The following is a 21,966-nucleotide window of genomic DNA, read 5'->3' as shown; positions in this document are numbered from 1 at the left end:
AGGGAGGAAAGTTTGGATGTTTTGGTCTATTAGTATCTTCCCTTGGATACATCAATGTATACATACATTATATATAACGTTATTATTACCGTGAGTTATTGTGTGTATTTGAAGCTTCCTAAGTAGCTTGTCTTACAGATAACCTAAATTCATGGAGTTCCTGTAAATAATTTGGGTTTCTAAATTAAAATATAGGAAACCTTTATTTCATTGCAAAATTTTTAAATTGCCTTCATTAGGTTTTCAGCTTTTGGACTAAAAAGAACATTGCTTTGCCATTCTTTCAGCTTATATTTATTAATGACCACTGGGCATTAGTGGGCTTTGGCAACTTAGAGTTTAAGAAGGCCTCCTAAATGCATGGACCTATCTCAGGAGAAATAACTACTCTCTAAAAAGATGCTGCAATGTAGTGGGAAGGGTACTAGTCTCAGAATGAAATCATCTGAACTCATTGCTGGGTGTCAAGTTATTGAATCATGCTGAGTTTCAGGTTCCTGATTCATAGAATGAAGTTAACAATATCTACTGGCTGCTGGCAAAGGTTAAATAAGTAAGGTGTAACATGTGACAGCACTCAACGTACTATATGCACCCAAATGTTAGATGTGAATATAAAATTTAATGTTAGTATTTCTTATATTTTAACTTTTATTTTCTTACAGCATTGTGAAAAGGAAAAAGTATCTTCTTCAAAGGATTTGAAGCACATTCATGCAAAGAGTGAACCAAGTAAACCTGCTCGGAGACTTTCAGAGTCTTTGCATTCAGCTGATGAAAACAAAAATGAATCCAAAATAGAAAGGGAACATAAAAGACGGACCTCAACCCCTGTTGTGGTGGAAGGGGTGCAGGAAGAGACTGACATGAGAGATGGGAAGAGGCCAGTGGAACGGTCAGAAAGTGGCACAGAAGAACCCCAGAAACAGAAATGCACACTTAAAAATGAAAAGCATCTAAAGAAGGATGAGTCTGAAACACCATACTTGAGAAGCCTGCCTAAGAAAGAGACAAAATCCTCCAAGGACAAGCCTGAAAAAGAGAAAACTTTGTCAGAAGACAAACTGTCTACAAAACACAAGTATAAAGGTGACAGTACACATAAAACAGGTGATGAGACTGAGCTTCACTCTTCTGAGAAAGGCTTGAAAGTTGATGAAAATATTCAGAAGCCAAGTCAACAAACAAGGCTTTCTTCAGATGATAAAGCTGAACGAAAAAGTAAACATAGGAATGAAAGGAAATTATCAATTTTGGGCAAAGATGGTAAACCAGTTTCTGAATATATTATAAAAACTGATGAGAATGTTCGCAAAGAAAACAACAGAAAAGAGAGACACGGGTCAGCTGACAAAACTAAGGCAGAGCACAAATCAAGAAGATCAAGTGATTCTAAAATTCAGAAAGATTCTCTGAGTTCCAAGCAACATGGAAGCACCTTACAGAGAAGAAGTGAAAGTTACTCAGAGGATAAATGTGACACGGACTCGACTAATGTAGATAGTAATTCAAAAGCAGAAGACGTTGTTCACAAGGAGAAGCGAAGAACCAAGAGCTTGTTAGAAGAGAAACTTGTGTTAAAGTCTAAATCCAAAAGCCAAGGCAAACAGTTAAAAGCAGTTGAAACAGAATCGCAAGAAAATGTCACGAAACAGGTGACCACTTCAAAACCAGATAAGGAGAAGAACACAGAAGAAAGTGACCCAGATAGGCTGCGGAAGTCTAGAGTTGAAGACAGACCCTCTGAGGAAAGTGGTATGGAACCTGCATCAGAGAGCACTGCTTCTTCAACACACGGTGCACAGAGAGAGTCCAGTCACAGAGCGAAGTTACCACTAGCAAAGGAGAAGCACAAGGGTGATAAAGAGTCAAGCTCTGCCAGACTTGAGAGAAAGTTATCAGATGGGCACAAAAGCAGGAGCTTAAAGCATAGTAGTAAGGACGTGAAAAAGAAGGAAGAAAATAAATCAGAGGATAAGGATGGTAAGGAAGTTGACAGCAGTCATGAAAAGCCCAGAGGAAACAGTTCAGTCGTGGAAAAGAAATTAAGCAGAAGGTTGTGTGAAAATCGAAGAGGAAGCTTATGCCAAGAAATGACCAAAGGAGAAGAAAAACCAGCAGCAAGCCCTTTGGGCACTCCCAGTAGTTCCTCCCTTCATAGACCCAAAAAAAGCAGTGATCCTGCCTTGATGCCCGAACAAGAGCCAATGGAAATTGACCTGGAGCCAGCCATGGAAAATGCATTGGAAGTACCAAAAACCCAAAACATCAGAAGCAGTAGTTCTCAGCAAGACATTGACTCAGAAAATATTACAAAACAAAAAACCACTACAGTTCTAAAGGATGAGTTACGAACTTCCATAGTAGATTCAAAAACAGCAGCTCCAGCCTGTAAATCAGGACGTGGAACAGGAACTGTTGGTAATTCTGAAAAGCACGCTGACCATAAAAGCACCCTGACCAAGAAAGTGCATCTCCAAGGTGCTGTGTCCAAACTGAATCCCGGGGAGAAAGAGCCCACTCAACAAGGAACTCATGAAATGAATGTAGACTCTGAAACAAGTCATCGATTGTTACCTCGTGCTCTGTCAGAAAGCGACAGGGCGCAAAAGAATTTGAAAAACACCACCAGACCCACTGAAGAACGTGTTGCTCAAGGAGATACTGCTCTTGAACATTCCACAAATGTAGACTCCTCCCTGTCATTAAGTTCTGTGACTGCTGTGCCTCAGAAACAATCTCATGATTCAGGTGTAACTCCTTCAGTTGACAAAAGAACTGTTTCAGAAGGTGGCACAGTCAGCACCTTGCTTGTGGACCACTCTGAAATCCCTAACCAAAGCTTGACTGTTAGGGAATCAGAAGTCCCTAGGACAAGTGACAGCAAAGAAGGTGATGCAGTTTCCACAGTAGATAAACCAGCAAAAGCAAGCATGGACAACAAAAGACACATTCCAGAAGGTTCCCAGGCCACTGTACTCCACAGCAAGCAAGGAAAAGTAAACATGCCTCTTGGTAGTGAGTTAACAGACATGACTATGGAAAATGAGAATGTTATCAAAGAAGGTGGTTCAATGGACGTGGCTGGGAAAGGAAGTAACTTGAGTTCAAAGCAGACAATTAAGACTTCTGTAGAAAATGGCCAAAAGGATGGCATTGCTGTTGATCAGGTGGTAGGTGTGAGTACAGAAAAAGATGCTGAAACTGTTGGACTTAAGCATAGTAGAGGCCCAGGTGAAATAGAAAACTTGCCAACTGATGCTGACAGAAGGAATGAAAACAGTGAGGTGGACACCAGTGCTGAAAGCAACACTGCATCCTCTGTTTTACACCAAAGGAGCCGGAAAGCTGAGACTGCAACAGCCAGGTCTGGTAGAGCAGAAAAGACTTCCATTGCCACCAGTACTGAAGGGAAGGACAGAGGTGTTCCCCTAAACCCAGTGAAGGCGGGGGATGCCACAACCACGTCTGCAGAGACAGCAGAGGGCAGGGTGGCCCTGCCTTGCACAAGCATCGAGGCGGATGAAGGCCTCACAATGGGTGTGCACTCCAGAAAGCACTGTCTTCACGTTGGGCTAGAAGCCAGGGAAGGCACCGTCTTTGCTGCAGCAGAGGAGGGTGGAGGCATTGTCACAGAAGGATTTGCTGAAAGTGAAACTTTCCTCACAAGCACCAAGGAAGGAGAAAGTGGGGAGTGTGCTGTGGCCGAGCCAGAAGAAAGAGTGGCTGACCCAGTGACGGCTCCCATGGGGACCACCAAAGACGACGTCAACAGCGCAGCACCCGAAGAGAAGGATGATGCTGTGACCAGTGCAGGCTCCGAGGGGAAGTGTGAGGGTTCTTCAAGTGGGGACTCAGGACTCGTGGAGGGAGCTGTTACTTTTATTAGCGAGGTTGAAAGTGATGGAGCGGTAACAAGTGCTGGCACAGAAATCAGAGAGGGGTCCCTAAGCAGTGAAGAGGTGGATGGATTCCGGAGAAATATGATGAGAATGGGCCCCAAGAAGGAAACTGAGGGGACCGTGACGTGTACAGGAGCAGAACGGAGAAGTGATAGCTTCATCATGTGCTCAGTAGCTGGTGCAGGGCCACAGGAGGAGCGGAGGGTTACAGGGGCCCCTGAGGTCCCAGTAGATAATGACACGCCAGCAGGAACCAGTCCCACCCAGGAGGGAGGCGGGTCTGTGAATGACGGCCCAGAAGGTGAAAGCGCGGTCACCAGCACGGGGATAACAGAGGAAGATGGGGAGGGGCCGGCAAGTTGCACAGGTTCAGAAGAGAGCAGCGAAGGCTTTGCTCTAAGTTCCGAATCAGAAGAAAACGGAGAGAGTGCAATGGACAGCACAGTTGCCAAAGACGTCACCAACATACCATTAGTCGCTGCTGGTCCATGCGATGACGAAGACATCGTGACCAGCACAGGCGCGAAGGAGGAAGATGACGAAGGGGAGGGTGTTGTGACCAGTACTGGAAGAGGAAATGAGATCGGGCATGCATCAACATGCACAGGGATTGAAGAAGAAGGTGAAGGGGTGTCCATTTGTGAAAGTGCAGAAGAAGGGGATGGTCGGATTGGCACTGCAGTGGGGCATGTGGAAGCCGAGGCCGGGGCTGCCATCCCGAATGCAAATGAGAGTAATGTTGATAGCATGAGTGGTGCCGAGAAGGACATTAAAGATGCAGAGATCTGCTCCAGTGCCAAAGGGATTGTGGAAAGCAGCGTGACCAGCGCAGCTGCAGGAAAGGGCGAAGTGGCTGCAGTTCGTGAAGGTTGCGAGGGTCCCATGACTAGTGCAGCTTCAGATCACAGTGACAGTCAGCTCACCAGAAAAGAAAACGTCAACGATACCACTATTTCCACTGGCCTGGTGGGGGGCAGTTATGAGGCTCTTGTATCCGGTGCAGTCCCAGAATACAAGGCTCATCACACGTCACCAGGTGAAAAAGCAGATGAAGGTATTATCACTTCTGTGGAAAATGAAGACTGTGACGGCCTTGTGGCTGCTAAAGCCAGTGTCAGTATTACGAACCCGGCTTGTTTAGCCAGCGGTAAAAGTCAAGGCAAAGGCTTGATGATTTCTACCAGTACAACAAATGATTTCACCCTGCAGCTAAACACAATGGTAGGTATGGAAGAAGGTCGTTCAAGTGCCCCAAGAACTGAAGAAAGTGTGGAAGGCCCCAGAGTGAACGTGGAAGAATTTGAGGTCCCCATGCCCAGCGCGGTGTCAAGCGATGAGAGCCAACTCCCGGCTGCTAGAAACGAGGAGAAAGACGAGTGTGCCATGATTTCCACAAGCATAGGGGAGGAGTTCGAAGTGCCCATTTCCAGTGCAACAACCATCCAAGGTGCCGAGAGTCAGCAGCCAGTTGTAGCAGTTGAAGAAAGAGCTAAAGGGCCAGTCTTGGTGAGCGCTGATGACTTCGATGTGCCCATGCCCAGCGCACCTGCAGAAATCGAGAGCCCCCTCGCTTCAACCAGCAAGGAGGAGAAAGATGAGTGTGCCCTCATTTCCACCAGCATCGCAGAAGAGTGCGAGGCCTCCATTTGTGGTGTGGCTGTGGGAAGGGAACATGAGCGATCCATCCTGAGCATGGAAGAGAAAGATGGGAGTGCCATCATATCAACAAGCTCAGTAGAAGACTGCGAGGGCCCAGTGTCCAGTGCTGCCCCTCAGGAGGAAGTCCATCCCTTGGTCACACCAGCAGAGGAGACAAGTGACACCGCCATGATTTCCACCAGCACCTCAGAAGGACGTGAGGCAGTCATGGTGGGTGCCGTCCCACAGGATGAAGATCAGCTCGCCATTGCGGGAACAGAGGACTTGAGCGATGCCGCCATCATCTCCACCAGCACAGCCGAATGTGTGCTGGCCGCCACTGGCCTAGACAGGCACGAAGAGAGTCAGCTGACTGCAGGCAGCCCTGAAGGAAAAGATGACCTGTTAGCCTCGAAGATGAGCAAGGCTGAGGCCCCTCTGCCCAGCCTAATTGCTGAGGACAACTGTCAGTATCCTGGGCCATCCACAGGAGAAAAAGAAGTGGGCCCCGTGGTGGCAGTGGGCACCAGGGAAGGGCACAACAGGGTGTCGGCCAGCGTGCTCTCTGCAGGTGCTGGGTGTGCACCAGAGACACTGAAGTCTGGCAAGGACTGTGCAGGCAAAGTTCAGAGAGAAGATGAAAGCCCTGAGGCAGGGACGTCGGGGGACAGCACTCCAGGCAGGTGTCCGGCAGGGGTTAGTGTGGACTTGCCTCTCGACCCTCGAGGAGCAGAGCAGGCAGCCAACGACTCCTCCGTCAGGGTGCTCTGTTTGACAGCCGTAAATACTGGTGCTAAAAAATCTGATGATCAGCAGGGGCCTGAGGGCAACTTGAAAACCACCACTGAGTGTATTAATGGCCAAGAATCAGAAGTTGCTCCTTCTCACATGACAGTCCTTCCTGCTGCCTACGCTGTAGCTCTCTCGGCTCCTAAGTGCAAGCAGGACTTAACTATCAGGAGTGATCGCAGTGGCAAGTGGAGCGCTCCAGCGCCTGCTGAGAAAACAGGAGATGGTAGCAGCATGACCGTGTCCTTCCAGGAAGAAGGAGGCCTTGAAGTCACTGTTTCTTCTGAAGAGAATTTGCGTAACATAGGTGAGAATCTCCTAAGTGCACATTGTTGCATTTTACAAAGATAATTGTGTGCAGAGGACATTTAAGACAATCTTCCAAAAGATGGTTTGGATTCTAGAACGTTACAAAATAGCTCTCATCCAACTTGAAGGTCAAGCTTCTCTAAAATTGTGTTTAAAAGCTTAAAGCCTTAGACCTGCTTCTCATGTGCGATGAGGCCAGAGGCTGAGAGCCAGGTCATCAGCTGGCCAAGTGTTGTCTGCAGGACTGTTGCAAGTTACTAAACCTCTTGGACCTTCAGGTTTCTTATCAATCAAAATGAAGATCCTTTACAACAACGTATGAAATTAGTGTATTTTTTATCACCCTCATTTTACAAATGAGGAAAAGGATTCAGAGAGTTTAAATAACTTGCATTGTACTCAGGTGCCTCTTAGGAAAAAAAAATTTACTTCAGAGCCTCAGTTTTCTGTTGTATAAAAAGGAGATAATAGTACAAAAACAAGCATCATTCTAACCCTTATCTGACTTACAGACTTGAACTATGTGTCAATTCAGTCTAGCTGGCTACTTCTAATCGAGGGAGCACATTATTATTTTTAATGGAGTTTATTGTTCATATAAATGAGTTAGTTTCTGGTTTAGAATTGCTTGAAAAGGAAAAGCATTCCTTCCTGGTAGATTTCAGAGAGTGCTGGTCTTGTTAGAAACAGTTGGTAACTTTCAAAGGTGTAAGCTTTAAGCTTGGTCATTCATACACTCCCACTTCAGACACATTACACCAGGTACCACTGTGGATTCAAAGATAAATAGTCAAGCTGGGAAAATAGCTGTGAATCTAGCCATATATTGTACATAGGCCGTGACACTGCAGTGTGACAGGTGCTTAGAATAGGGTTAACCACAGAATGCTGTGAGAACTCAGAGGGGGCACATGGGCTGGACTTGAAGGGATCAGGGATGTTGTCTTCCTTTCTACTCTGATTGTATAAATTGTAGCATCCTGGACTTTTCAACTGGAATAGACCTTAGATACCATATAAATGCAGCCTCCAGAGGCTGAGGCCAGTAGGTTTAGTCCTGTTCATTATAGGGACTTAGATAGGAGACATTAAGAAATAGGGACTTAGATAGGAGACATTAAGAAATGTCCCAAGGGTTGAAATAAGTGACTTTAAAATTTTCCATTGATTTTAGCTTAGGGTAAATTGAACACTCTGGAAGTTTTTTTATGACTCAACCATTGCTACAGTCTATTATTCCTCCTGCCTCCCCCCTTTTCTTCCCCCTGAAGGAACAGAAATAGGAGGGCTTTTAGCAAAGGCAAGCTTGCAGCCTCTTGGAGAAAGGAAGGGTTTTCTTTGGAGGCTTACATGTGGGCAGGTGAGAGAAACTGGAAGTCACAGGACAGAAGAGAGAAGGAAAGAAATGACCAAGACAGGGATAGGTTTGAGTCTCTGGCAGAGAAAATTCTGTTCTCTTTTTATCCACTTCACAGTTTTTAACTTTATGTTCAACTTTGCTGTGTCAGCATGAAGCAAGTACAGTGAGTCTATTCACAAATCACCTTTATTGGGAATATACCACAGTGGCCTAGAATATTTTCTTTTAGGGACAAACTTGATGTAGATCACTATAGAAAAATTCTTGGAAATAAGATGTCCTCACAAATAATATTGTATCATTCTTTGTGGGCAGCCATCTTAACAGCAGAAAAACATTTTCACACACCCCCTCCACCAAAAATGAGTAAATGACCCCTTGCCTTTCATCTGAGAATTTTCATATATATTCCTTTTTACTGTTTTCTATTGATAGCAGAGGAAGAGGGCATGGCATACTAGATAACAACATTCTGTTACCTTTTGATTCAGGATGTATTTTGCAAGCAAATTCTTAAGTTGATTTAGTGCTTTGAATTTCATTAGGCACGGAAGAGTCTCCATTGAATGATTTGGGAGGATTGGGACTGAAAGCCAACTTGAAAACTGAGGTATGGCTGGTAATTCAGTTATGCTGAACTGTCAGTGGTGTAAGTACCTTTTCACCATATATAGACATATGTACACTTGAGCAGAATATAGTTCCTGTATTCTGTATAGCTATACAAGCAGAGTATAGCTTCTCATTGTACTTAAGACATTTAAGTTTTGTTATTGTCACATCCTATAGGGGAAAAGCTAAGAACCTCAGTACCTCAGTTAATAGTGCCATCATCAATTCCATCCACTCAAACCAGAAACCCAAGAGTCACCCTCAGTCACCCCACATTCAGTCCATTTCCAAAATATAACTTGAATCCATCTATTTCTATTTCTATAGCTGCCACATAATCTAAGCCACTACTTCAGTAGTGTCCCCATTGGACTTTCTTCCTCTCCGGTCCCTCCTCTAGTCTTCACACAGCCCTGAGAGCTATCTTGAAAAACATAAATTAGGTCATGTCATTGCTCTGCTTGAAATTTCCAGTGGCTTCCCATCATACTTAGAATAAAATCTAGTTTGGGGGGTGTTTTTTTGTTTTTGTTTATCACAGCGGGCACTGCAGTGGTTCAGGGTGAGCTGTGGTGAGACTTGAGCCTCTTGAGGAAGTTGGGGCAGATCAGGAAAGGCCTTGTGTGTTGTACTCTTTTACTTTAAAGCAATAGGAGAGCCATTGATGGATGAAATTAGTTTTATCATATTTTATTTTATTTTATTTTATTGTTTCTGAAGGTTGACAGTATTCATTTTTAAATTTCACAAACTTGAAAGTAGACTTTTATATTGTCACAGGATATTGGGTGTTTTGTTTAATTCACTTGAGGTGAATTAAACTTACCTTCTTATTTCAAAAACCTCATTTAACTTATTTGTTATGGTGCTTTGGACTTTTTAGGTATTTGTGCCATCAGAGGAAGAGAAAAATCATGAAATTCCAGCACCACCAGAAAGTCCAAGTGGGAGAAAGCTGAGTGGAGTCGGTAAACTCCTTTTAGTGGTTGTTCACATTACTTTTTCCTTGCATGTGGTTTTATCTTTTACTGCCACATAAAATTAATAGCTAACTTGTAATAAAACATCGACAGGCTATATGGATTTACCTCTCACTTTTTAACATAGGTTAGAGGGAACTCTTTACTATTTCATTTTTAACTTATACTTTTTCTCATGAAGTATCAGTATTATGTCAATCAATATTATGTAAGGTAATTGTTTAAAACCAATGTCTCCAAATAATTGTGGCCAAACAAGTTGCTTTGGAGCAAACCCTTGCTCAAGCTCACAGATGTGTCAATGTGTCCCTCCATGTCCTTTCAGGTGCTATCACAGTTCACTTCCAAAAGTCTAGTCTCCGGCCCCTGTTCCCACTTCTTTTAACCTCACGCTCATGGCTCCTGGGCTCTGGCAGTTGCCCAGTTACTGAAGCTACTTCCCGCTTGCATAGCCTCTTCTCAGCCTCTCTGTGCAGTAGTATTCGGTGTCCACTAAGTATCTTTTAGGGGAGAGCCTCAGTGTCAGACAGGATTAGGACAGCGGCTCTCAAACACTTTGGTGTCAGGACCACTTTACACTTTACAAATGACTTCATCTAAATCTGATTACCTCCCAAAGACCCTAACTCCAATACCGTCACATTGGGGATTAGGATTTCAGTATATGGGGTGGGTGGCAATATATTCCATGTGAGGGAGACAGAAGCATCCAGTCCATAGCATTCAAAAAACTGAAAAGTTCAGGTAAAGCATGATCCAGGAGCAAAGACACAGCTTGCAAAGGCCCAATTTCTTATCTTCTCCTTTAGCCCCCAGCAGAAGTAATCACTTTCTCATTCTTGGTCTTTAGGAAGATATCTTTGTGCTGTCATTCATGGCTGAAATCCTGAGACTTACTCTGATTCAGTTTAGGTACCTGAATTATATTGTTCTATCTTTTTTTTTTAACTCAGCCATATATTGTGGGCAGCCTTCATTGTCATTGTATACAGATCAACTTCATTTGTTTTAATAGTGGTCTGTAATGCATTTTCCCATTTGTTATTAGATATTTTAGTGGTCTCCAGATTTTGTAGTTTTTACTAGCTGCAGTGAGCTTCCATATGGATGTAACCATGCATTTCCCTAAGTGTTTTCATAAGAGTGAGTTGAGAGGTCAAAGAATATGTAAGTTTTGCATTTTCATTTCAAGCACTTGATACTCCCCCTAATTTGGAGGCAAATATTGAAGGATGAGTAGGTGTATATTCAGTGGACAAGGCAAAGAGAAAGGCAGTGTGTATAAATCCTCACCCGGAACTATCTGGGGCAGTCAGGGTGGGGACCTTCCAAGGCACAACCATCTGAAAGGGCAGCCTTCAAAGTATGTGACCTCAGAAGCCTTATAAGCAAAAGTACCAGGCAGTCCTGGAAGACCACCCCAAGACCTGGTAAGCCATTCATGCTCACATGTTAAAACCCTAACGATGACTAATCTATCCAAAACTTGGACAGATGCATTAATTAAAATTTGTATGTATGTGTTATAATACAAATAATTAATATCCCATTTGTTAATTGTCAAGAAGGTAACATTTTTGGATTCTGAAGTCCTTTGTCCCCACAGTTATATTTCAGGTTACTTTACTGTGTTTAGGTACGGCTCAATAAGAGATCTACTTATGTAAAAGGAAGTTGTTTTTAAAAGAAAAATGTGTGTTCTGTCATTGTTGAGTAGAAACAGTAGACCTTGTACTTCAAATTTCCAAAGAATATAAATAGACCATTGCCGTATAGGATCTAACTTTTCATTTGATGGCGTTATTTTTAAATGAACCAGTGTTACACTGTCGCTTAACAGTTACAGCAAAGGCCTTCCTTCCACCGTCCTTCTAAGCTTCAGATCACCGACATGGCTACATCACTATAGTGATTTAATGGATCACTGCCATTACTGTAAAAATGCAGGCAACATTGTTTTTCTGATAGTAGGACAGAACACGGATTGTATATTTCACAAAAGCAGCTAGGCCACTTAGCGACATATTCCGACTTAACTAAAAAGCTCTAAATTTGTTTCTCTGTGGTTCAGAAACAACATTCAGTTTCCTTATTTCTCATTTTTATTTTTGAACAGCTGAACTACAGAGGGAGCCTTTGTTGGTGATTGAATCACTAAATGTAAGTCACTGTAATGGTTAGAGTTTTGTTGTTATCAGTTGGGGTTGCTTTGATTTGGGGTTTTGAGAGCGATTACATTTAGGGGAGGGGCTGGCTGTGCATTTCTTTAGGAGACAGGACGTGCTCTCCATTCAAGTTCAACCTACTGACACCTTCAGTTCCATGTTCAATTATATCCACTGATGTCAGGAAATTTAGTTGTTTTTCTCAGAAAAAAGGAGTCACTCAATTCAGCTGCACTGTGTTCTAGTGGCTGTTTAGGCCAATGTCATGAAACAGCACTAAGGAAATAGAAGGTGGCCCAGATCCCTCAGACTAGGGAACTCCCCTGGTAATCCTAATGAAATCCTTCAAAGAGCTAGGAGCTTTCTATTTTTTTTTTATTACTATAATGGGATTGCAAATTGGACTGTGATGTCTTAAATTATCCTGGTGCTGTAGACCAAACCGACTTTATTTTAAAAACTAAAGTTCACTTTATGTCTTTAGAAACCTTTTGTGAAGATACTAAACTATAATTGCTATATATACATATTTTTCCCCAGCTGTGGCTCTCATAATCCCTTTTGTGCTTGAAAGAGTTGGGTTTTTGTTTGCTTTTTTTTCTTTCTTCCTTAGTGCATAGGGAAGTGAACATTTTGTAAAATGCTTGCAAATCACAGACAGCTACATTTTTTCCAGTGCCCCTAGAGGACTCAGAAGAGCTTTGCTTCCTACCAGACAACTATGGCATCAGAGGGCTTACCTCACCCAGTTGAGACATCCCAGTCTGTATCTAGAAGCTCACACGGTCTACTGAGTAAAAGGAAGAGAAAAGCCCCACTTGGTTCTGTTCAGGTTTACCCTCCAGGAGTTAAAAGGATTCTAAATGTGGCTGAAACCTCCAGAGCTCCCCAGCATCCTACCTTGTTTCCCCAAATCCCCCAGCTGGCTTTTTCCCATCTAAGCACAACTGCCCTTTCCAAATATGAAATTCTGTAGCTAGGATTTAGAATGTTGTAGGATATTCTAAGACTTCCTCTCTGTGTTTAAAAAAAAAAAAAAAGTACAGTTGACAAGATTTCCCAGAGGGAAACCTTATGACAGAATGACAGAATCCCTCAACATTTTTTAGTAAAGAAAATCTTCAGGGATTGTTGGATGGGAAGAGAATTCATAGAATTCGGAAATTTTTTCTCTCTTATTTCTTACTCTTTTGCCATAACCATTTTAAAGACAAGGAGAGTAAACACAGTGGGATGCTAATTTGTTAAACTGAAACTTCTTCAAAAGGAAAATGCCCTATGCTCTTGAGCTTGTGGGTGAAATTTATTAAAAAAACACGGACTCCAGTTCCTTTAAGCGTTCCCACAAACGGCCAGATTATTTTCTAGATATTCAAGATTTGTGTGAGATTATCCATAAGTAACTTTTTCTGTTGCGTGTTTAGGTCGAAAATTCAGGCTCAAAAACAAATGAAATTCATAGCAAATCTCAAAGCAAAGAAGGTAAGTTAGTGTATTTCATAGTAGTAATTTTAATATTATAATTATCATTTGTTGAGTGCCTTCTGTGTGACATGCCCTGTGCTAATTATAATTAGTTTGCAAATTTTCACTCATCTAATTTATATGATCCATTACAATGAGCATTAACAGCATCACATCTGTAGTTGGGGAAACTGAGGCATGGAGTGGTCCAGTGTCTCATTCAAGGCCACATAGCTTGTAAGTGGTGCCTTGCCTTAAATAGCTACTAGAACTTTGCCAGAAACCTCACAGTAGATTTATCCAATGTGGATACAAAATGTATAGACCCCAGTGGTTTGTATCATAGGAGAGGCTCTGTGCTAAGTACTTAACTGCTGATTTCTGACAAGCAATCTCAATTTGGTAGCAGATCAGGGACATCACATTTATGAGGCTCATCGCCCAGGGGTCAGACCTCATTGCACGCAACCTGCAGAGACTGCCAACCCCAGAGGAATAATTCTCTTCTCAAAACAAAATGTAGAATTTTGTTGATTCCTACTGATTTTGTTGATTCCCTATTCCAAGAATGGGGAAAGAGGTCTTAATCCCCTATACAGTTATTTTTATAACAAGGTATACCATATTTCAAACCAAAGTAAAGTGGCAATAATTATAAACACCCATGTATCCATCACCTAGTTTTGTCATATCTTAAAATGCAGTATATTTGCTTCATAACTTTTTAAAAAAATGGTACAGATATATTTGAATCCATATTATACACCCCCCTCCCCAATCCCAATCTCTTTTTTTGTCATGTTGACATGTATAATTCTAGTTACTTTACTTCAGTTGCCCTTTAGTATTCCATGGTGTGAATATACCACAGTTACTATTTTGCTTCTTTTGTTAGTGGACATTGAGGTTTTTTGCAACTTGTCCCAATTACAAAGAGAACTACCATGCATGATCTATTGTTTTCCTTGGACACTTGTTCATACTGTGCTGATACAGGAGCTGGGGGGAGAAATGGCTTTGAAATTTACCATGTAAATTCCAGTGATTCTCTTCCCTCCTTCAACTCCATTTACTCAAGTCTAGAAATGGAAATCATGGAACTTACCTGACATAGTTTTTGTGAGGATCCCACCACAGTCATTTGTAACGTATTCTTTCTTCTTTTCCTTCCCCCTTCCACACACACCCCTAAAATAAGTATTGGAGTGAATACTTAAGGTGGGGTTTTGTTTTTTTTCTTTTTTCTTTTGTATTTATTACTCAGAGACATCCAATAGTGGAAAAGACAACACAGAAGCCATAAGAAGTCATAGTGTTGAAACAAATCCTAAAGAGGTGGGTTTTCATAAGAAACTCATTTCATGTTTTATGCATAGTGCTTTCTCCTGTGCATAAAGGCTTTTACCTCTTTGTGTATATACGAAATTAAATGTATGTATTAAGAGTTCTCCATATCACTGTTACTTCTTTATGTTCTTGTAAGGTTTAGGTAATTTGGCAGGTCCCAGGATTACTTGGACATGTCCCTACAGTACAGTCAAGGATGTTTTTTCATATACTGCCATTCATCAGCCTTTTAATAGGCCACCAAGACGGGAGAAAAATGTTGCCAATTAATTTATGACATGCCATCAATTGTAACACATAGTTTGACTTCAGAGATGGTAAAATGAGAATTTTTTTTAACGTATTTTAGAATTGTTGAAATACAGTATGTAACCAAAAATAGATATGGATATTTTGTATGGATTTATATTAAAATCTTAAAAAAAAAACCCTCAAGCTTACAAAATGAGTCTAATCCAAATCTAGATGCCAGAAGCAATATTCTAGATTTTTAAAAAATTTATTCCAAGGGCTAGAAAGTAATACAATGTGCCCCTCTTTAAGTAGATTTGGATCCAAATTCTACTGTCTTTAATATAGTCACTCTTAATTCTAGGTTGAAGAGGAAGAAAGGCACATGCCTAAAAGAAAAAGAAAGAAGCAGTATCTCTCTTCAGAAGATGAACTGGGTATCTAGAATATATGTGTTCCTGTTTTAGACATCTTTGAAAATCATATTATTTTCACATCCAAAATAATGGGCCGGTAACATAGAAAATTCTTGAGGGTAGTAATTGTTTACAACTCTTAACTCTAGTGTGTTTCCAGACCAGCTTGACACCTGCAGGGTCTTTTCTGGACTTGATCTAGAAACTAGATTATTCCCTGCAGAAGACCCAACCCCTGGAAATCACAAAAACCCAGGCTTCCTCTGTAACCTGGGCCTGGGCCCCAACCAGGTGCCATCAAGTAAATCTGATTCCCAAGAGCATGGTCTTAATTGCTAAGCCATACCTCTTAGGTGCTAACCTGTTCAGGAAGTTAAAAGTGTCTGTGGACAGAGATTCCCTGGAGGTCCAGTGGTTAGGACTTGGCACTTTCACTGCCGTGGCCTGGGTTCAATCCCTGGTTGGGGAACCACAGCCACACAGCTCAGCCAAGAATAAAACAATCTCTGGAAACGCTATGTCCTAAGCCTTCTCCACAGAACCTCCTGCTTTGTTGGTGCCATTTGAGCATTTGTAGATTTTTTTATTTTTATTTTTTTGGTTTTGCTAGGGCCAAGGCCAGTGTTCAGTGCTCAAGTCACATGACATCATAAATGCCTAAGATAGAAGTCTCAAACTGTCATTTTTTAAAATAGAACTATGCATTTCATTTTTTCATTTGGCTTTTATTCCTTTGTGATTCTGTGCAAACTGATTTACAGATGATAATCCAGATGTCCTGGATTCCATAATAGAAACAGGACAGAGGCAATGCTCTGAAACTGAGCCACAAGATACAAAGGTACTTTTTCCACATATTAATTTTAAGTTTTAGGGGTAACCTAATTACATCACTGTGTATACTTATTTTGTATTATATATGTGTGTGTGTGTATATATTATATATATATAGTTCTAATATCCCTTTTACTTTATGTATCTCTAAAAATAAAAGGTGTATATTTTTTAGGCTCTCTCAAAGGAAAAAACAAATGTTGCACTTTATAATCTTAAACTGCGAGATTGTATTAATATCACAGTTTAGATATAATCATTGCTTAGGTTTTTGTTCATATTATTGACTTCCTTAGGTTCCCAGGTCCTTTCTTCCCAAGTGTAATATGCTTTATTACAGATATACTTACATGAGAACAGTGAAATACGGTGATACATACTGTTTAAAAATTTTAATATTTGGCTTTCTCTTTACCATAACTCCAGCCCCTAAAATATAGGTAGTCCAAGGATGGGCCCTCCCTCATTGCCTCTTTTTTCCTATGATCTTATTTTCACCTTGTGACTCAGGGAAGCGGCTCACAAATTTTCATTTCTGCTCTTACCCTGTCTTTTGTTCTAGGCCCAGATTTCTCCATTTCCTGGTAGATAACCTCTTCTTGGGTTTTCTCCCATTTCTGAGACTCAGCACTTCTCAGTGTCTGTTCCAGTCCACCTCCATCTTCTTGTTCTCTCTCTTTCCCTAATCTGTTGTTTTTCCAACTTGTTCCAAAAGTATTTAAGTCACCTTATAAATATATGCAGCTGACTTCCAGCTCACTAAAACCAGTTTATAGTCTCTTTTCCTCCCAATAACTGATAAACTAAATAAAAAGTAGTAAAAGAATTTTAACAACCGAAGAGGTAAAGTCACATATTGTCATGAATTTCAGTTGGCTGTGGCCAAGGAAAGATACTGGGTTTTAAAAAGCCCATCACTCCCCCTGCCCTATCCAGAACAAAAATCTTGAGACGGTACTCCTGAATTTGGAAAGAAACAGATTAAAGGGTATCCTTTTATTCTCCCTTCAACTTTGTGTAAGGTTTTTAATGTTAAATTTAAATATACTCTGACTTAATTATTTTCATTTAAAAATCACATATACAGGTAATATTCTCAATATAAAACAGTATTCTCATTTTAAATTTAACTTGTATATTTTTATTTACACATTATATTAGTATCATAGTATAAACAATTTGGTATTTCATGCTCAAAACTTCTTTGCAACTAAGGGCAAATAATTTAACCATTGAGAAATCATTGCTCTAAATCAGCCCAGCTGGATACCCAGAAGTTCTCTTTGGCATCTTCTGCTTTATTCCTTTCCCCCAGTCCCTCGCCTCCACCAGCAAAGAAAAAAAAAAAAAAATCTGTTGTAAATTCCTTTCAGTTCTTTCTTTGGAGTTTCTCTTGAAAAGTCCAGGGTGAGGGAGGAGAGCAATTTCCATTTTGCAGGGGGAAAAAAAAAATGGCCTTGTTGCTTTATAGCCTTATCTCATGCTTTTCTGCCTTCAGATTTTGTATCTTTTTGTGTAGTCTCCCAAGCAGCAAGATTGTTATTTTTTTAAAAAATTCCCACAAATATCTAAAAGACTGCTAGGAAATTATTGTTGAAATAAGTAAGAAAAAGAAGCTTCTTGTCTTGTTCAACTTCTCCATAGGAAGAGAACTCTGGAGATTTGGAAGAGTTACCTAAAACAAGTTCTAAGACAAACAACACTGCTTCAAGGGCCATGGAAGAAAAAGGTGAGTAATACATCTACTTAGATAAATTGTTTTAAGAGGAGACTGATCCTTCAAAGCAGTCAGCATATCTCTCACCAGGCTTCACCAACTGAAACTGCAGTTTGCTGATCTGCCTTCCCGTTATAACACAGTACGTCGTGCTGAGTATCAGTAGCGCTTGGGGATCATTTTTAATCTGGCTCCTGTTTTACCCAAAGTGTGCTTCTTATCGGTTAACCAGACTCTGGCTTATTAACTTTGGTGTGTCCACCTGAGAATGGAGTCTGTGTGCATGTGTGACGGGGACGACATAGGTCACCTTGGTAGGTGTCCTGGCGCCAAGGCTGAGTGTAGTCCCCAGCAGTGAACGAGCTCTGCTCTTTCTTCAGATGAATACAGCAGCAGTGAAGCCGCTGGCGAAAAGACAGAGCAGAATGATGATGACAACGTAAAATCTCAGGAGGTGAGAAATGTTTTTTATATTTATTTGTTCAGATTTATTTAAGTACTACAAACAAATAAAATACATTCAATGCTCTTACCCAAAGTTCTTAAATGCTTTTGAAGTAGCTCTTTTTTTTTTAGTGCACTAGGACAGCATTTCATGCAGTGCACTTCATCAGTCTCATTTTGATTCATTTTTCCCTATATCTTAATTTTATCCAAACATTTGTATGAGACCTACTTCTGTCAGCCACATGGGATCAGCCCAGATCTGTACCTCAGTGTCCATGTCACTTCCTGACCCAGAGGCTTAGCACGGCCAAGCCAGGCACCAGCTCAGGTCAGAGAACAGGGAGCTGCTGAGCCCTGGAGTCCAGCAGAACGAAATGGGAGCAGCAGCATCAGGATGTGCGGAAGGCCTGCAGCAAGTGCCAGACGGGACCCAGTTTGACAAGGTGAGGTCAGGGATTCCTGGGAGGCTGCAGGAGAGGCAGACCTCCATCCCTGCTCACTCCAGGCCCCTTCGGATTTGCAGAGAGCCCAGTGGGACACAGAATCACAGTGACCTGAGACGGAGGCCCATAAATCAAGGGAAACAACTTGTACACCAGCCAGATCTTCTACATAACCATTGCCAAGTTTGCCAGTCTTGATACAGCTTCTTTTTTTTAACATTTTTATTGGAGTATAATTGCTTTACAATAGTGTGTTAGTTTCTGCTGTATAATAAAATGAATCAGCTGTATGTTTACATATATCCCCATATCCCCTCCCTCTTGCATCTCCCTCCCACCCTCCCTATCCCATCCCTCTAGGTGGTCACAAAGCACTGAGCTGATCTCCCTGTGCTATGCGGCTGCTTCCCACTAGCTATCTATTTTACATTTGGTAGTGTATATATGTCCATGCCACTCTCTCACTTCGTCCCAGCTTACCCTTCCCCCTCCCCATGTCCTCAAGTCCATTCTCTACCTCTGCATCTTTATTTGTGTCCTGTCCCTAGGGTCATCAGAATCTTTTTTTTTTTTTTTTTTTAAGATTCCATATATATGTGTCCGCATACGGTATTTGTTTTTCTCTTTCTGACTTACTTCACTCTGTATGACAGACTCTAGGTCCATCCACCTCACCACAAATAAATCAATTTCGTTTCTTTTCATGGCCGAGTAGTAGTCCATTGTATATATGTGCCACATCTTCTTTATCCATTCATCTGTCGATGGACCCTTAGGTTGCTTCCATGTTCTGGCTATTGTAAATAGTGCTGCAGTGAACATTGTGGTACATGACTCTTTTTGAATTATGGTTTTCTCAGGGTATATGCCCAGTAGTGGGATTGCTGGGTCGTATGCTAGTTCTATTTTTAGTTTCTTAAAGAACCTCCATACTGTTCTCCATAGTGGCTGTATGAATTTACATTCCCACCAACAGTGCAAGAGGGTTCCCTTTTCTCCACACCCTCTCCAGCATTTATTCATTTCTCCACACCCTCTCCAAGCTGTTTGTTGATACAGCTTTTTAATAGTTCTGTTTGTTTTCAGTGGCCTCCTTTATTTTTTATAAGGGATCCCATTTGATCACAAGTGACTAGGACCAAATCCACATTTAAGTGGACATACATATTTATTACAGAAGTAAAAGCTGACACTGAGCGCTTACTTCCATTATCTTATTATCTCATAATCCTCAGGACTCTGTGAATTCATACTCAGTCAGCTCAGTATGAGTCAGCTTATACTCATTCATACTCAGACTTGTTTGTCAAGTGAGGGGACTGTACTGAGAGAAATGAAGCACTAAGCCTAAGGTCACATATTTTTTAAGAGACAAAGCTGGGATTTGAGACCTCTTAGGAGGGAACTCTAAATCCCATTTTGAGAAAGCAAACTATTTGTATAATAGAGGATAAAACTTTGTATTGCTTTTTTTTCCTTTTCCCCTTAGGAAGATCAGCCAGTAATTATTAAAAGGAAAAGAGGAAGACCTCGTAAACACCCTGTAGAAACATCATTAAAAACAAGTAGGTATTTGGTGTGTTTTCAGTTCACACAAAAGAAATTTTCAAACTGATTTTCTAAGTGAGATTTTTATTTTTTAGAAGATGACTGCAAAACAGATGCTGGCATTGTCACTGTAAGTAATTGCAAACGATGGGAATTCTTCAAATATCTGCTCTTGACCTGGAAAGAGTATACTGCAATATTAGCATTTTCAACTATCTTTGCTAAAAAGTATTTGAAAAGCTTTAAGAGATTTTCTTAAATAAAACATCAAATAACCATTCAGATAATATTATGATTACTAATAGCATCATATAAATATATTAATTGTAATTCACTCTGACTCTATCCTCACCTGTCAGTTCAGTTATATAAATTATCTAGGGACTTATCTTCTTGTCATCCTTGATTAAAATACAGAAAATAGCTGTTTTATATGATTTTTAGATAACGGCTTCTTTATGGAAACCTCCAAAGTGTCTGTCTTACTACTTTTTATGGAGGCCCTTCTATAGTAGAATGTACACCAATTTTGATGCAGGAAAATTGGCAGTAATACTTTATGTTTTTTAATATTCTTTATCTTTGACCCTGAAGTGTATAGCCAACAAAATCATTGTACCAAAACGTCATTGCATGAGTTTCAATGATAACATTATTAAGAGGACAGACATGTCCACTGACCTAACAAAAGCAAATGGGATTCAAGCCTCAGCTCTGCCACTTACTCCCAGATCTGTGGTACTGGGCCAGTCATGTGACCCTCTCAAGACTCCCATTTCCTTGGATATAAAGTAGTATAACAATATCTGCATTAATTATCTCACTAGAATTCTTATAAGACAACAGAACCAAAGAGCCACATGTAAGAGTGTGAATGCATTTACCAACACATAAGATGGTTTGCCGGGCCGGGTTGGGGAATATTAACAGCGGGCCATGTGTGTCCCTCCATTGCTTGCCCCCCGGCATAGCAGCACAGTGGCTGGGAGAGAGGCTTGTGGCAGCCCTAATCCTCCTTGTGGAAAGGCCTGTGTGTTCAGAATCATAGGCATCCATATTTGCTTGGTATGTTTAATCAACTGCAGGAAGTAGGTTCCAGATATTCTGCCTACATAATAAACAGAGGTCCTCCTGTACCTTCTTTACATTGTTGATTGACTTTCTATGTGATGATAACAAACTGCTGACTTCAGTTTTTTTCTTTGTTTAAATTTAGGTAGAACAATCTCCGCCTGGCAGCAAACAGAAAGTAATGCAAACAGGTATGTACCTAAAAGCATTGCTCTGTGTATGATTTAAGGAAGGGGTGGGGAAGCCTGGCTGTCGGGGAAGGTTTTAGAATTTCATTGTTTTCCAATGAAGTGGGTGGCTTCCTTGGTAAAAGCGGCTGTCCTTGTAGCCATGAAAGACTCTAGCTAGTGGCTTTTCCTGTGATCTGAGTCATTCTCAGTTTTGTTAGTCTGGGAAGCCTTCAGAGAGGAGGGGGAGGGCAACACGGAGCAAAAGAGGGAAGGCACTGCTGTGTCCAAACCATACTTTCATGGACATGTTTTAGTGAGAAATAGATCAACCTGGGACTGGGAACTCTTATCAGGAAGACAGGAATTCAGCCCAAGAGCCTATTGTTTTCAGAAGAAGAATTTTGAAAGGAGCCTGTGCAGCTTCCAGAACTAGGATGCAAGAGATAAAATTGTTTCAATGAAGTGTTTTTGTCCTCATTCCAAGAAGAAAAAATATTCCAAAATGTTGATAATGATTAGCTCT

General features: G+C 41.2%; 1 protein-coding gene across 7 annotated transcripts in view; it reads left to right on the top strand.

Moving 5' to 3' along the window:
- Positions 1 to 21,966, top strand: part of BOD1L1 (biorientation of chromosomes in cell division 1 like 1) — a 55,707-nt gene that overhangs the window by 24,904 nt on the left and 8,837 nt on the right. For 3 of the 7 annotated variants that reach the window (XR_002643649.2, XM_089911679.1, XM_022566990.2), the window contains exons 10-22: positions 666 to 6,636; positions 8,544 to 8,608; positions 9,494 to 9,578; positions 11,707 to 11,750; positions 13,180 to 13,237; positions 14,484 to 14,554; positions 15,162 to 15,234; positions 15,975 to 16,054; positions 17,692 to 17,776; positions 18,145 to 18,218; positions 20,144 to 20,219; positions 20,298 to 20,332; positions 21,419 to 21,464. Coding sequence is in view for 4 of the 7 variants with exons in the window: in XM_089911679.1 (XP_089767805.1) it covers positions 666 to 6,636; positions 8,544 to 8,608; positions 9,494 to 9,578; positions 11,707 to 11,750; positions 13,180 to 13,237; positions 14,484 to 14,554; positions 15,162 to 15,234; positions 15,975 to 16,054; positions 17,692 to 17,776; positions 18,145 to 18,218; positions 20,144 to 20,219; positions 20,298 to 20,332; positions 21,419 to 21,464 (6,763 nt within the window). In the remaining 3 variants the exon portion in view is untranslated. The other 4 variants (XM_022566991.2, XR_002643650.2, XM_022566992.3 and 1 more) reach the window with 4 other exon arrangements.

This window comes from Delphinapterus leucas, chromosome 5 (genome assembly GCF_059928025.1).
Source record: "Delphinapterus leucas isolate spDelLeu-1000000601 "Yukka" chromosome 5, BTC_Dleu_Yukka2, whole genome shotgun sequence".
NCBI lineage: Eukaryota > Metazoa > Chordata > Mammalia > Artiodactyla > Monodontidae > Delphinapterus > Delphinapterus leucas.
The sequence above is the reverse complement of the archived record's forward strand: the minus strand, read 5'-3'. Positions and strand labels throughout refer to the sequence as shown.